The sequence below is a fragment of the Camelina sativa genome, chromosome 11 (genome assembly GCF_000633955.1).
Source record: "Camelina sativa cultivar DH55 chromosome 11, Cs, whole genome shotgun sequence".
NCBI classification, from domain to species: Eukaryota; Viridiplantae; Streptophyta; class Magnoliopsida; order Brassicales; family Brassicaceae; genus Camelina; species Camelina sativa.
The window spans coordinates 43,391,814-43,403,270 of record NC_025695.1 but is presented as its reverse complement, the minus strand read 5'-3'; the positions used below and the strand labels follow the sequence as shown (position 1 = coordinate 43,403,270).

The 11,457-nt window shown below is 35.8% G+C and overlaps 4 protein-coding genes across 5 annotated transcripts in view; 1 reads left to right on the top strand and 3 right to left on the bottom strand.

Annotated features, from left to right (window-relative positions):
* Positions 1-364, bottom strand: part of LOC104726162 (KH domain-containing protein At5g56140-like) — a 4,891-nt gene extending 4,527 nt beyond the window's left edge. Inside the window, exon 1 of the mRNA XM_010444951.2 lies at positions 37-364. Within this exon, the coding sequence (XP_010443253.1) occupies positions 37-212 (176 nt within the window). The 5' untranslated portion in view covers positions 213-364. The remainder of the gene's footprint in view (positions 1-36) is intronic.
* LOC104726161 (THO complex subunit 3) lies at positions 570-3,456 on the top strand. Its single transcript, XM_010444950.2, has 11 exons — positions 570-751; positions 850-945; positions 1,167-1,296; positions 1,624-1,715; positions 1,833-1,901; positions 2,077-2,134; positions 2,234-2,333; positions 2,428-2,514; positions 2,593-2,671; positions 2,766-2,901; positions 2,991-3,456. The coding sequence occupies exons 1-11, from the start codon at positions 689-691 to the stop codon at positions 3,023-3,025; spliced, it is 945 nt and encodes a 314-aa protein (XP_010443252.1). The 5' UTR covers positions 570-688; the 3' UTR covers positions 3,026-3,456.
* LOC104726160 lies at positions 3,170-4,415 on the bottom strand. Of its 2 annotated transcripts, XM_010444948.2 has the most exons (3): positions 3,625-4,415; positions 3,533-3,557; positions 3,170-3,455 (listed from the first exon to the last, which is right to left on the bottom strand). In XM_010444948.2, the coding sequence occupies exons 1-3, from the start codon at positions 4,290-4,292 to the stop codon at positions 3,417-3,419; spliced, it is 732 nt and encodes a 243-aa protein (XP_010443250.1). In that variant the 5' UTR covers positions 4,293-4,415; the 3' UTR covers positions 3,170-3,416. The 2 variants fall into 2 exon arrangements, with proteins under 2 accessions (XP_010443250.1, XP_010443251.1); XM_010444949.2 differs by having other exon boundaries at positions 3,533-4,415.
* LOC104726159 (transcription factor MYB80-like) lies at positions 4,923-6,731 on the bottom strand. The gene is made up of 3 exons (XM_010444947.2): positions 6,524-6,731; positions 6,264-6,393; positions 4,923-5,785 (listed from the first exon to the last, which is right to left on the bottom strand). The coding sequence occupies exons 1-3, from the start codon at positions 6,654-6,656 to the stop codon at positions 5,062-5,064; spliced, it is 987 nt and encodes a 328-aa protein (XP_010443249.1). The 5' UTR covers positions 6,657-6,731; the 3' UTR covers positions 4,923-5,061.

The following is an 11,457-nucleotide window of genomic DNA, read 5'->3' as shown; positions in this document are numbered from 1 at the left end:
TAAAAAAAAAAAAAAAAAAAGGTGAGATTCAATTACTTCTCCTGCTCAACGAAGACAGAAGACTGTGATCGGAGACCACCGGAGTAATTAGGCGAGTGAGGAGCAGAAGGAGGAACCGAAAGAGACGAAGAATAATTCATAAACCTGCCTCCGCCACCGCCACCACCACTTCCTCCTCCTCCACCACCACCAAGCGACGACATCATCATCATCTTTAAAGACAAGGAATCAGAGAAGAGCAAATAGGGAGATAAGAAGATGATGAAGCGGCGGAGTCAGGTCAGAAGCAAAAGCTGTTGTCTTGTCTCTCTATAACGTCGGTGGATTTATAGAGAGACTGTGTTGTTGTTGTTGTTAGGTACTCTCTCTCCCCAAAACATAAATGATTACTTGTTTGCTTAGCTGTGTTTTTTTTTTTCACTTTTCTTCATTCATATTTTACACACTTCCGCAGTTTTACCGCTCTTGTTAGTTTCTTTCAGAAGCCTCTTAACCATCTAGAATGTTAACTAAACCGGTCCCGGTTTATAAAAAATTCGGTTTGGGTAGAGCTCTACCGGAATAACAAAACGCTGCGTTGCGGGAAGCGAAGCTCTGATTCTCTCATTCTCAGTGAGAGTGACGCGAAGGTTGAAGAAGAGGGTAAATAAGTGGAAGAAGAGAGAAGCTGGGAAAACAAAATAAAACAATGGAGGAGACGATTCCGTTTAAGAGCTTACATAGCCGAGAATATCAAGGTCACAAGAAGAAGGTTTGATTTAATTTCGAAATCTTCATTATAATTTTCTGTTAAATCTTAAAACCCTAATTTTGGGGGAATCTTTTTTTTTTTTTTTTGGGGGATTGAAGGTACATTCAGTAGCTTGGAATTCTAACGGAACAAAGCTTGCTTCGGGTTCTGTTGATCAAACGGCTCGTATTTGGAACATCGAACCTCACGGTCATGTAATATTAATTTCTCTTTTTGTCTTTTGTGAGATATGGGAACTTTTTTGTGTGTGCTTGTGATGATGATTACATATGGAGAAGTATTTCTAGTTTTGATTCAGACAAGACTTGTTTGGTCATTGAGTTTTTATGTTCGATTGTGTCTTTGTCATTGTTAAGTTTGGAGTTATGTACTCTTTTTGTAATTTTGATTATCTATGTTGATGTGTTGGATACAGAGTAAAGCTAAGGACCTTGAATTGAAGGGGCATACTGATAGTGTGGATCAGCTATGTTGGGATCCCAAACATTCAGATCTTGTTGCTACTGCCTCTGGGGATAAAAGTGTTCGTCTCTGGGATGCTCGCAGTAAGTTATTATATTCTCTCAATGGATTACCTTTCTGTATCTGAATTGTGATAGGCTGTAGCTTCGTTTCTTTATTTTCTTATGGGATTAGCTTTGTGTCATTCACGAATACTTCTTGCAGTCTTGGCTTTTTCTCTTGAGTTATATCTCGGAAATTATTGATTGGTGAGAATAGGATTAGATAGGAGATTGATAAGGATTACAAACTTGTTAGTTAGCCTGATTCCAATAATAGAGCTATTTAATCAGGTTTTTCATTCGTGGCTACTATTGTGTGTTTTTTACTGTCAATTGAAAGTTGCTGAGTGTCTTCTTCGAGTTGTACAGGTGGGAAATGCACACAGCAGGCAGAACTTAGTGGAGAGAATATAAATATTACCTACAAACCTGATGGGACACATGTTGCTGTTGGTAATAGGGTATTTATCTTGATCCCCATGTCTTTACAATTGAATTGTTCCTTGCTGGACTTTTTCTATGCAATGCTTGATGGATCACTTTATTGTGGTTGATCTTTCACTTACTCCCCAATGTAGGATGATGAGCTTACCATTCTGGATGTCCGTAAGTTTAAACCTCTACACAGGCGAAAATTCAATTATGAGGTAATGAAAGCACAGACTCATGGCTTTCTTTTTCCTCTTCCCTGTCTTCTATTTCTAGCTCATGCGGTTATATTTCACCTAACTTTCTTGTTTATGTAATCCTCTTAGTTGTTATAGTTAGTAACTTTCTGGTGCCGTATGGAATGTTCTCTTAGCTTTCGTCTTCTTGTAACAGGTAAATGAGATTGCTTGGAACATGCCAGGAGATTTTTTCTTCTTGACTACTGGACTTGGTGAGGATTTGAAATTCTCTTCTTTCCCTAGCTCAGATTTCCTTATTGTTGAACTTCAGAAAATGATCTTATTGGAAACTTATATGTTCTTCTAATCAGGCACTGTTGAAGTTCTTTCATATCCATCTCTTAAACCACTTGACACTCTCACAGCCCACACAGCCGGGTGTTATTGCATTGCAATTGATCCTAAGGGAAGGTAATATACATTATGTTTACATTTATTGTCTTACCCTCTGAGACACGAGTTAAATTTTATTATTCCGGTTGCATCCAATTCCTTCTCTGTACAGATATTTTGCTGTCGGGAGTGCGGATTCTTTAGTCAGCCTTTGGGATATCTCAGATATGCTTTGTTTAAGAACATTTACCAAACTTGAGTGAGTCCCAGCCTGAAATTTACATATAAAAAAAAGGCTTAGTTTCTGTTACATGCTAATAAGTTACTCTCCTCGCAGGTGGCCTGTCAGGACAATAAGCTTCAACTATTCGGGAGAGTATATTGCTTCAGCCAGTGAAGATTTATTCATAGATATTGTAAGTTATAGTCCAGACTTAAACACTGCTAATTACTATGTACTTTCTCAATTTTAGATTAGTGCCTCATATCTGACCACGGACTACAAAACAGGCTAATGTCCAAACCGGGCGGACGGTGCATCAGATTCCATGTCGTGCTGCAATGAATAGCGTTGAGTGGAATCCCAAATACAATTTACTAGCATACGCAGGTGATGACAAGAATCCCAAGTATAATACTGATGAAGGTACTTCTTTATTGTTAGCAACAATATTACAATAACTTGGTTGCAGAAAATGAACAATAACAACAAGCTCTCTTTGGATCTCTTTGCAGGTGTTTTCCGGATATTTGGTTTTGACAGCACATAGGAACAGACAGAATTGCATCTTGAACCCTTGTTGTATCGGAAAAATGTTTTTGTGCTTTGTGTACTATACTACTAATGTCTTGACAGTATCAAATAATTACACGAAGAGTTTGCAGTTGTGATTTTCTATAACACTGGCATTTTATTCACTGCAAAAATGGGCAATTTATACAAGATGTCTTCTTTATTATAAACGATGAATTGAACTTAATAATCGAGATCAGAATTCTGATTCCGAGTTACATCTATTCTCTATGTGTAAGCGCTAAAAGTTACAGATTGTTCTTGGGCCCGGGAATATTCTCAAGTCTGGAAGATTTGACAGCAACTCTCTCAAAGCCTGATGATACAGAGGCCAGTGATAAGCTTTTGCTAAGATCGGACCAAAAGCTTCATCCCCACGATGGAGGTTGAAGAAGGAATGCAGAATCCTGAGACAAATAGAACATATTTATCACTAGGAGTCCAGATTTGGATTAAGAGAACAAAGAACACAAAATTTGCTTACCGAAAAAAACAAATAATAGTTAGAGAGTTTGGCTGATCTGTCAAAATCAGCAAAGGATGAACTTTGAGACCGGGAAGAACAACCCTGAAAAGCAAAGAAGAACAATGGTGATCAAATACTGAGAGAACCAAGTAACAGGTTTCCACTTGATCTCAACGCTTGAGCTCTTCATCCTCTTCCCACTCATTGGCTCCTTTGACAAATCGAAGCTCGACCCTTTCATCCTCAACTCCAAAACACACCGTGTAAGCGTTCTGTTATCATTCCTCTCCCTATGAACTCCTCTGTAAACTTTCCAGAACACAAACAGCTTAGCCTGAACAAGAAACACAAGAACCAGCGAAGTGGCTAGTGACACTGCAGAAGGTATCCACCATTTCTTGCAGACCGCGTCTCTTCTCATCAAGTCATCATCATCAGAACAAGTAGCAGAGTAGACGAGAGTGAAGAAGAACCCGTGGAAGACGAGGAAGAAACAACAGAGCTGAAAGATCTCTCTTTTGATTGACTCTAGCCTTGATTCCTTAAGAAGGACACGACGACAGAACAGATCTTCTTCTCTTTGCCATAGCTTCAAAAGCAACAAATGTCCTGGACTCTCTGAGATCTCAGACAAAGGATGCTGCTGAATCACCTTGAGTATCCCCAACCCTGGATTCGAAACCGTAACCAACTGTTGTTGTTGTTGTTGTTGCTGTTTCTCTTTATGCTCTTCATCTACCGGAATCTCCACTACATGAGAATCTTTAGTCGCGGCCATTAGAGTAAAAGATTGATACTTTATGAAGAAACAGAGATCGGAAATGGAAAGCAATATGAGAGAAGAGATTGAGAGAAAATGAATAAAAATTGCAGAGAAGACTTGAGTTCGTTGTTTTTTTTAGTAAGATTTCCATTTTCTATGAAATTAAGATTTCAGGTATTTAAATTGTTGTTTGTTAACGGCTATATGTGTGCAACGGTCGGATTGTTTTCTTTTCACGTTATGTTGTTTTGTTACTGCTGCGAAGATAATGTAGTAGGCGCGACCTTTTCTCACTGTAACGGCTATATTTTGCTTTTCCAACGTGTACAATATTGGGCCACTAATGGGCTTAATGATTTGCAATATCGTTAATTAGGCCCAAAATCGATCATCTGGTTCTATAGCTTTTTTGCTCTATGATTCCATTGTTCCACCACAATTTTTTAACAAGTGATAATTGAATCGCAACTTTTGACTAATTTTTAGATAAATATTGGAAATGACATTTTTGAGATTTTGTAGTCTAATATACGAAGAAGCCAACATTAAAAGTTTTGTATAGTATGAGATGGAAATAATAAAAGCTCTTTATTTACATTTCTTCATTTTTGAATGCTTTACAAAGCAAAACTTATTAATCTCTCAAAGAAAAAAAGGAAAAAAAAAACAGAAAACATCTAATTAATCATGACCAAATGTTTAACTACCAATGTGATCCAAAATAATGAAAAACCAAACAAGAAATCTTTATAGAAAAAAAAACGAAAGTTGAACGAAATAGGAATCAAACCATATGATTAATGATATCATCAGCTTGTAAATCCCACAAGACATTATCCACATTAAATACATGTTGATGATGTTGTTGTTGTTGATGATGATGATGGCTCCTCATCATCATCATTCCATCTCCTCGTCCTCCTTGAGATCCATTCTCCTCTTGATCAACCACTTCTCCCTTCAGCTTCCTTCTTTCCTCCTCTTCCTCCGCTGCCGCGGTTTCAGCCACCGCCGTGCGTATTCCTCCGTGACCTCTCCATGCTGCTATCGCAGGAGACGCTGATCCATCGTTTCTTTCTTCGATCCCAAACGACGACGAAGACGATCCATAGGAGAATCCGTTGCCCATCTCCCATAGCTTCATTATTCCATTACCAGCCTCTAAACCATCCATTTTTATCTTACCAGCTTCGTTATCAGCAGTAATATGGTTAAAGTTGTTAGGATTGGGATTAGGGCTTGAGAAGTTGATTTGGTTTAGGTCAACACGTTTCTTGGTGAGCAAGTGAAGCATCTCGTCCTTGAAGCAACCGAGGGCAGCTTCAGCTAGGTGAGAAACCTGAGGAGGATTGAGTGTAGTGGTGATCTCTGCCATTAGATGCGAGAAAGGCTTGTGGGTAACCGGGTCTATTCCCATTCCCGACAACTTCTTCTTCAGCTTCGTGTTCCAATAGTTTTTCACATCGTTGTCTGTACGTCCAGGAAGCTGCGCCGCTATCAACGACCACCTGATCCATACCCGACAAAAAACATTAACAAGGTCTGTCTTACTCATGTTCTTGTTTCCCAAGAAACATGATAACTGTCTTGTGTTGCCCATGGAAAAAGAAAAATATTATTTAGCATTTCATTTCAAAACCTATTCTTGAATCAAATGTCATGCCAAAATAAAATTTATTTTTAGAAAATTAAACTTCTCAAAGTTTAAATCCGTATAGTTAAATAGGGTATAAGGTATTTGAAAACACGGTCTTATTCCGTTTCTTGAGATTCTTAATTCTCAAGAAACATATCGACAAATTCGTCCAAAAAATATATAGTCATCTGTAAGTCATAATCAAATTTTCAAAACTTATTAAATAAATTCTGAAATTTATCAGTACATCTCTATATTTACACACCAAAACCTAAATCAAATTAAATCACTCCAAAAGAACCAAACGAATGAAAAATATTTAAACCATAGTTAATCAGATCTAGTCATACCGGTTACCAAGGACAGAGTGAAACTTGACAATAATATGTTCTTCAGCTTCGGAGAACTGGCCGTGTTTCAAATCAGGACGCAAATAGTTCGTCCATCTTAGCCTACAACTCTTGCCACATCTTTGCAACCCTATTAGCAGAAACAAAATTTTGTCGATCCATTACATAAATTACAATGATCACATATAGTAATATTAATTGTAACTTGATTAAAGAAAACCATCAAAAAAAAAAAAAAAGGATAAGAGAAACTAAATTACCAGCATTCTTAGGGATGAGACGCCAATTACGAGTACCATGTTGAGCAATATAAGAAGCCAATTTGTTGTCTTCTTCAGGAGTCCATTGTCCTCTCTTCACATTCTCCTTTTCACAACATGGAATCCGCCCCATTTCTTCTTCCTTTCTAGTTTTTATCTCTTGATCGATTTGATTACTCTTTTAGTTAATTTACCAACAAGAAAAAAAAGAAAATTTGGTTAAGAAATGAAAAAAAATAAAAGAAGAAGCTTATAAATCAAAGATTGCCCAAAAGATTTTAAAACTGCCAAACTTTTGATTTCTTTAAACTTTCTTGTAATTAAGGGTTTTAAATTGCAAAAGAAGAAAGGAAATGTATGCATATATATAATAAATTGAATTAAACAAAAATGAAAACATAGTAAAAATTAGCATCAAATGTGCATGAAGTGATTAAACTCTTTAAAGAATTCAACGCTACAGAGCGTGTGATTCCCTTTGGCCGGTAGGTCACCCACTCAACGCCTGGTCAACTCCTTTTACATTCATTTCATTATCAGAATATTCACCCATCAATTATATTTCTTGATATAACTCTTCTGATATATATATATATATATATATATATTATCTATGCAAACAATAACTTTAGCATATTGGTGATGGGTAGGACGATTTGTATAACAAACTAGGGTTTAAATTATGACTTTAAAATGTTATCTCTCTCTCTTTTTTAATGTAATTGTATCATACTGAAGTTCTGAGGAATCTTTTTCTAAGTTATGACAATTCTTTTTATTTATTTATTTTGTAAGGGATTGTCCATGTGAAGTACGGAGAATATCGCGAGAGCGTTCGTGTGCATTAGTGACTAGTGAGCGTTCGTGTAAAGCACAAAATCTTGTACTAGTACAATTAGGTACCTACTTATGTCAGCTTTTGTTGTAACGTCTTGTAGTACCGTACCTTATCCATAATACAAACATGAATATATTCAAAAGTGAATCCGACATCAAATAAAATAAAGTAAATTATGGAACTAGAGGTAAATAACAGTTTTTTGAATATATATAAATATATATATAAATTTTGTAGATTTGACTTCTAATTCGAAATCAATTGATATCAGATGACAAAAATTAATTGATGATTCTAATGAATCATATTTTACTTTACAAGCATATATTTAATATTCGAAACTATACTTTTGATAATTCAACGAGAAAGATGGATAATACAATTTTTTTTTTTTGTCTTTTGTGTTTAAATAATCCGGATAACGTAGGTTTGGATAAATGGAACAGTTCAGATAGACATGATAATGTTACCTTTTTAAAAATTATTATATCCATTAAACTTAACCCTCTTTCTCATTATTTTGTGTTTTATCTACTTGTTTTTTTAGGCTTTGAATGGTTGTCGCATATAATCCATACTAAACAATACGTACTAATAATTTAGTATACTAAAAGTATAGAACATTTTTAAAGCAGACCAAAAAATGTAGATAGATAGTTATATTTTATGGAGTTACTATTTACTCCATCACTCCATACTAACATGTATTTTATTAGTCTGCACTTAGTCCTAGGATGAACCCATTCATTCACTTCTCCTTGTATTATCCAATGAAAACACGACATGTCACCTTGCATTTAAATTGTAAATATTTTGAAAGATCTAAAATAAAGAAAACAAAATAAACAAACAAAAACTAATAAAAAAAAATCATTAATAAACGTAACATTGCGTTAACGGCGTTGCAGTCTTTTTTTTTAGGTTTTTGACGAACAATTATAATGGTGACAATAGACGATTGTTGATTTGGTCAATTGGGTTCGGAGAAGGAGACTACTACTATCACTTTCAGTCAAATTCCTGTAAATTTCTCACTTGCGTACTCTATAATCTATATCCACATATGCATATCTCTATATCCAAACATGAAATTTCAATTTCTCAAAAAAAAAAAAAAAAATTAGAGATGATCATCAGCTGCAATTAGTTTCATATTTGTTCTTTACATGTTTCTTTTATATCTGATTGAAGGCAGATTATAAATGATAAAACTCAACCATATCCCATCGTGAATTAAGAGATCGTAATCAAATTGTATAGGATTATGTGTGCTTCTTGTTTTTCGTTTGTAATTATGTTATCTTAACCTCGTCATGTGTATAGCTGATCGTCAACCTAGCTGACCTAAACTATATCAAACTATATTAAATTTTGCTGTAGAAAGAAAGTGTACATATGCATATAGAATTTTGAAACCAAAATCTGATTCTTTTGGTAGTTAAAGTAGTCCTCTTACTACACACTTTCGTAAGGCATCGGAGTGTTAATAAGATTTTTTTGTTAGATTTTTATGATCATCGATGAGTACTTTAATTGAGTTCAAACTTTTTTTTTTTGCTTGACTTTTTTCATAAATGATTTTTATGTGCAGATCTAAATAACTAAAAGATATTTGTGGTACTAAGTTTTCCACGAGCATTAACATGAAAACTACATCCATGGGTGACAAAGACAATGAAGAAGTTCTTGCATCAAGAGAGGTACGATGATCATGATTATATATATGTTCAATCTTGGATTCATCCACATCAATTTTTGTGTTCACTGCTTCAAATATAAGGAAGACGTTGCCATTGTTCGGTAGACATAATATCTATATATATATATATGGTTAGTGCAGATTGCAATGGAGAGTCAATTAAGTGGTCATGAAATTGTTCTTGATGGTCGTGAATCTAGTTTGCAAGTCTCGGGTGATTTTGGTTTGTTAAGTCAGAATTCGATTGACTTTTTAGCTACAAATGATGAATTTGAAGAAGAATGTGACATAGCCAATAAAGAGGATTATGTTCAAACTGAAGAGGTTGCTACTTTGGAAGCAAAGGAAAAAAATGAGAAGAAAGATGAAATATGTATTGGAATGGAGTTTAGTTCTGATGAGGCTGCATATATAGCTTATAAAAACTATGGCGGCAATCATGGTTTCGATGTAAGGAAACAACGGAGAGAGAAGAAAAAAGATAAGGTAGTAAGGCTTGTTTATGTTTGCTCAAAACAAGGGTATAGGAAAGAACTTGAGGTCGAAAAATCTTATTCACACCCAGTCACACGGTGTGGCTGTAATGCTCATATGGCTTGTTACCTTCAGGAGAACGAAAAATATAAGATTGTGTCTTTCGAGCCGAACCATAACCATAATTTAGTGAGGACACCTATGAAGCATTTGTTGAAGGTCAATCGGGAAATCTCTGACTCTCAAAAACAACATGCTCATGATGCCGACATGTCAGGAATTTCAGCAAAACAAACTGTTGAAATGATGAGCAGAGAAGTTGGGGGGCGAGGAAATCTGGGTTTTATGGAGAAAGACTATCGAAATCACATATACCGCAAGCGAATGGCAAGAATGGAAAAAGGAGATGCTGGAGCAGTTTTAGAGTACTTTCAAAAAAAAAAAGAGGAGAATTCATCTTTTTTTTATTCAATGCAACTTGATGAGGAAGATATGATCACTAATATTTTTTGGGCAGATGATCGGTCTATAAGTGATTACAATCTTTTCGGAGATGTTGTTTGCTTCGTCACAACTTATAAGACCAACGAATATGATAGACCATTTGCTCCATTTGTTGGGGTTAATCATCACAAGAAAACTGTTGTGTTCGGTGCTGCTTTGTTATATGATGAAACCACTGAGTCATATAAGTGGCTTTTCGAGACTTTTCTTGGAGCAATGTCTAGAAAACAACCAAAAACAATTTTTACTGACCAATCTGCAGCAATGGCGAATGCGATAGTGAAGGTGTTCCCTGGCACAAAACACAGGTTATGTGTTTGGCATATATACCAAAATGCTGCAAAGAAGTTAAGTCATGTATTTCATGGGCCAGGACAGTTTGCCATAGACTTTGGGAAGTGTGTATATGACCATGAGGAAGAAGAAGATTGGTTATTGGCATGGAGTAATATGCTCAAGAAGCATAATTTGACCGAGAATAAATGGTTGAAAAATGTTTTTGAGGTGAGAGAAAAGTGGGCTATGGTATATGGACGTCATAGTTTTACAGCAGATATGGTGATCACACAGCGTAGTGAAAGTATGAATAATATCTTGAAAAGATACTTGAAGAGTAGTTATGACTTATTGTCCTTCTTTGAACACTATGAGAGAGTGTTGGATGATCGGCGATATAATGAATTAACTGCTGACTTCAAAATGATGCATACCTCGTCGGTATTATCTGCTACTGTAGAGATGTTGCAACATGCAGAGGAAGTGTATACACCCGAAATTTTCAGGTTGTTTCAGAAGCAATACATAGTTATCGGCGATTACGTTGCCAAAAAGGTTAGTAAGTCTGAAATGGTGTATGAATACAAAGTATCTTATCGTGGTGGACCGCGAGAACATTTGGTTAGTTATGATGCTACAAACCAAACGATACAGTGTAGTTGCATGAATTTTTCTTTTGCTGGAATCTTATGTCGTCATACATTGAAAGTGTTGGATAAAAAGGATGTTAGAAGAATCCCATCTAGCTACATCTTGACTCGATGGAGTAAAGAGGCAAAATCATGAAGCATTTCTTCTTATCGTTTAGAGGCACCTAGTGGAACAATAACACAATCGATTGGAAAGCGTTATAGCCATTTATGTCGCAACTTCCGTGAGATTGCATCTGCTGCTGCTGAACATGTAGAATTGACGATGTGTGCAAATGAAGCTGCATGTCAATTGCTTAAAAAGCTGGAGGAAAAGAAAAAAGAACTTGTGAAAACTAATGAATGGATGCTCCCAACTTCAAATGTTGAACCTGTGAAAGGAGAAGAAGAAGACGTGGAAGTTTCAAATGCTCGCGGAATTAAAAGAAAAGCAACTGTTGGACGGCCAAAGAACAAAACAGTCGGACCCCATGGTCGATATTTGAATGTTCTT

Excerpts from the sequence above, each read along its gene's own strand:
- LOC104726160 (XM_010444948.2), bottom strand. The coding sequence starts at position 4,292 with ATGGCCGCGACTAAAGATTCTCATGTAGTGGAGATTCCGGTAGATGAA. Across the intron at positions 3,558-3,624 it reads ATCACCATTGTTCTTCTTTG|CTCTAACTATTATTTGTTTT; the intron begins CTTTTCAGGGTT and ends ATCAGCCAAACT. Across the intron at positions 3,456-3,532 it reads ACTATTATTTGTTTTTTTCG|GATTCTGCATTCCTTCTTCA; the intron begins GTAAGCAAATTT and ends TATTTGTCTCAG.
- LOC104726161 (XM_010444950.2), top strand. The coding sequence starts at position 689 with ATGGAGGAGACGATTCCGTTTAAGAGCTTACATAGCCGAGAATATCAA. Across the intron at positions 1,902-2,076 it reads GGCGAAAATTCAATTATGAG|GTAAATGAGATTGCTTGGAA; the intron begins GTAATGAAAGCA and ends TTCTTGTAACAG. Across the intron at positions 2,672-2,765 it reads AAGATTTATTCATAGATATT|GCTAATGTCCAAACCGGGCG; the intron begins GTAAGTTATAGT and ends ACTACAAAACAG.
- LOC104726159 (XM_010444947.2), bottom strand. The coding sequence starts at position 6,656 with ATGGGGCGGATTCCATGTTGTGAAAAGGAGAATGTGAAGAGAGGACAA. Across the intron at positions 6,394-6,523 it reads TCTCATCCCTAAGAATGCTG|GGTTGCAAAGATGTGGCAAG; the intron begins GTAATTTAGTTT and ends TTCTGCTAATAG. Across the intron at positions 5,786-6,263 it reads CACTCTGTCCTTGGTAACCG|GTGGTCGTTGATAGCGGCGC; the intron begins GTATGACTAGAT and ends GGTATGGATCAG.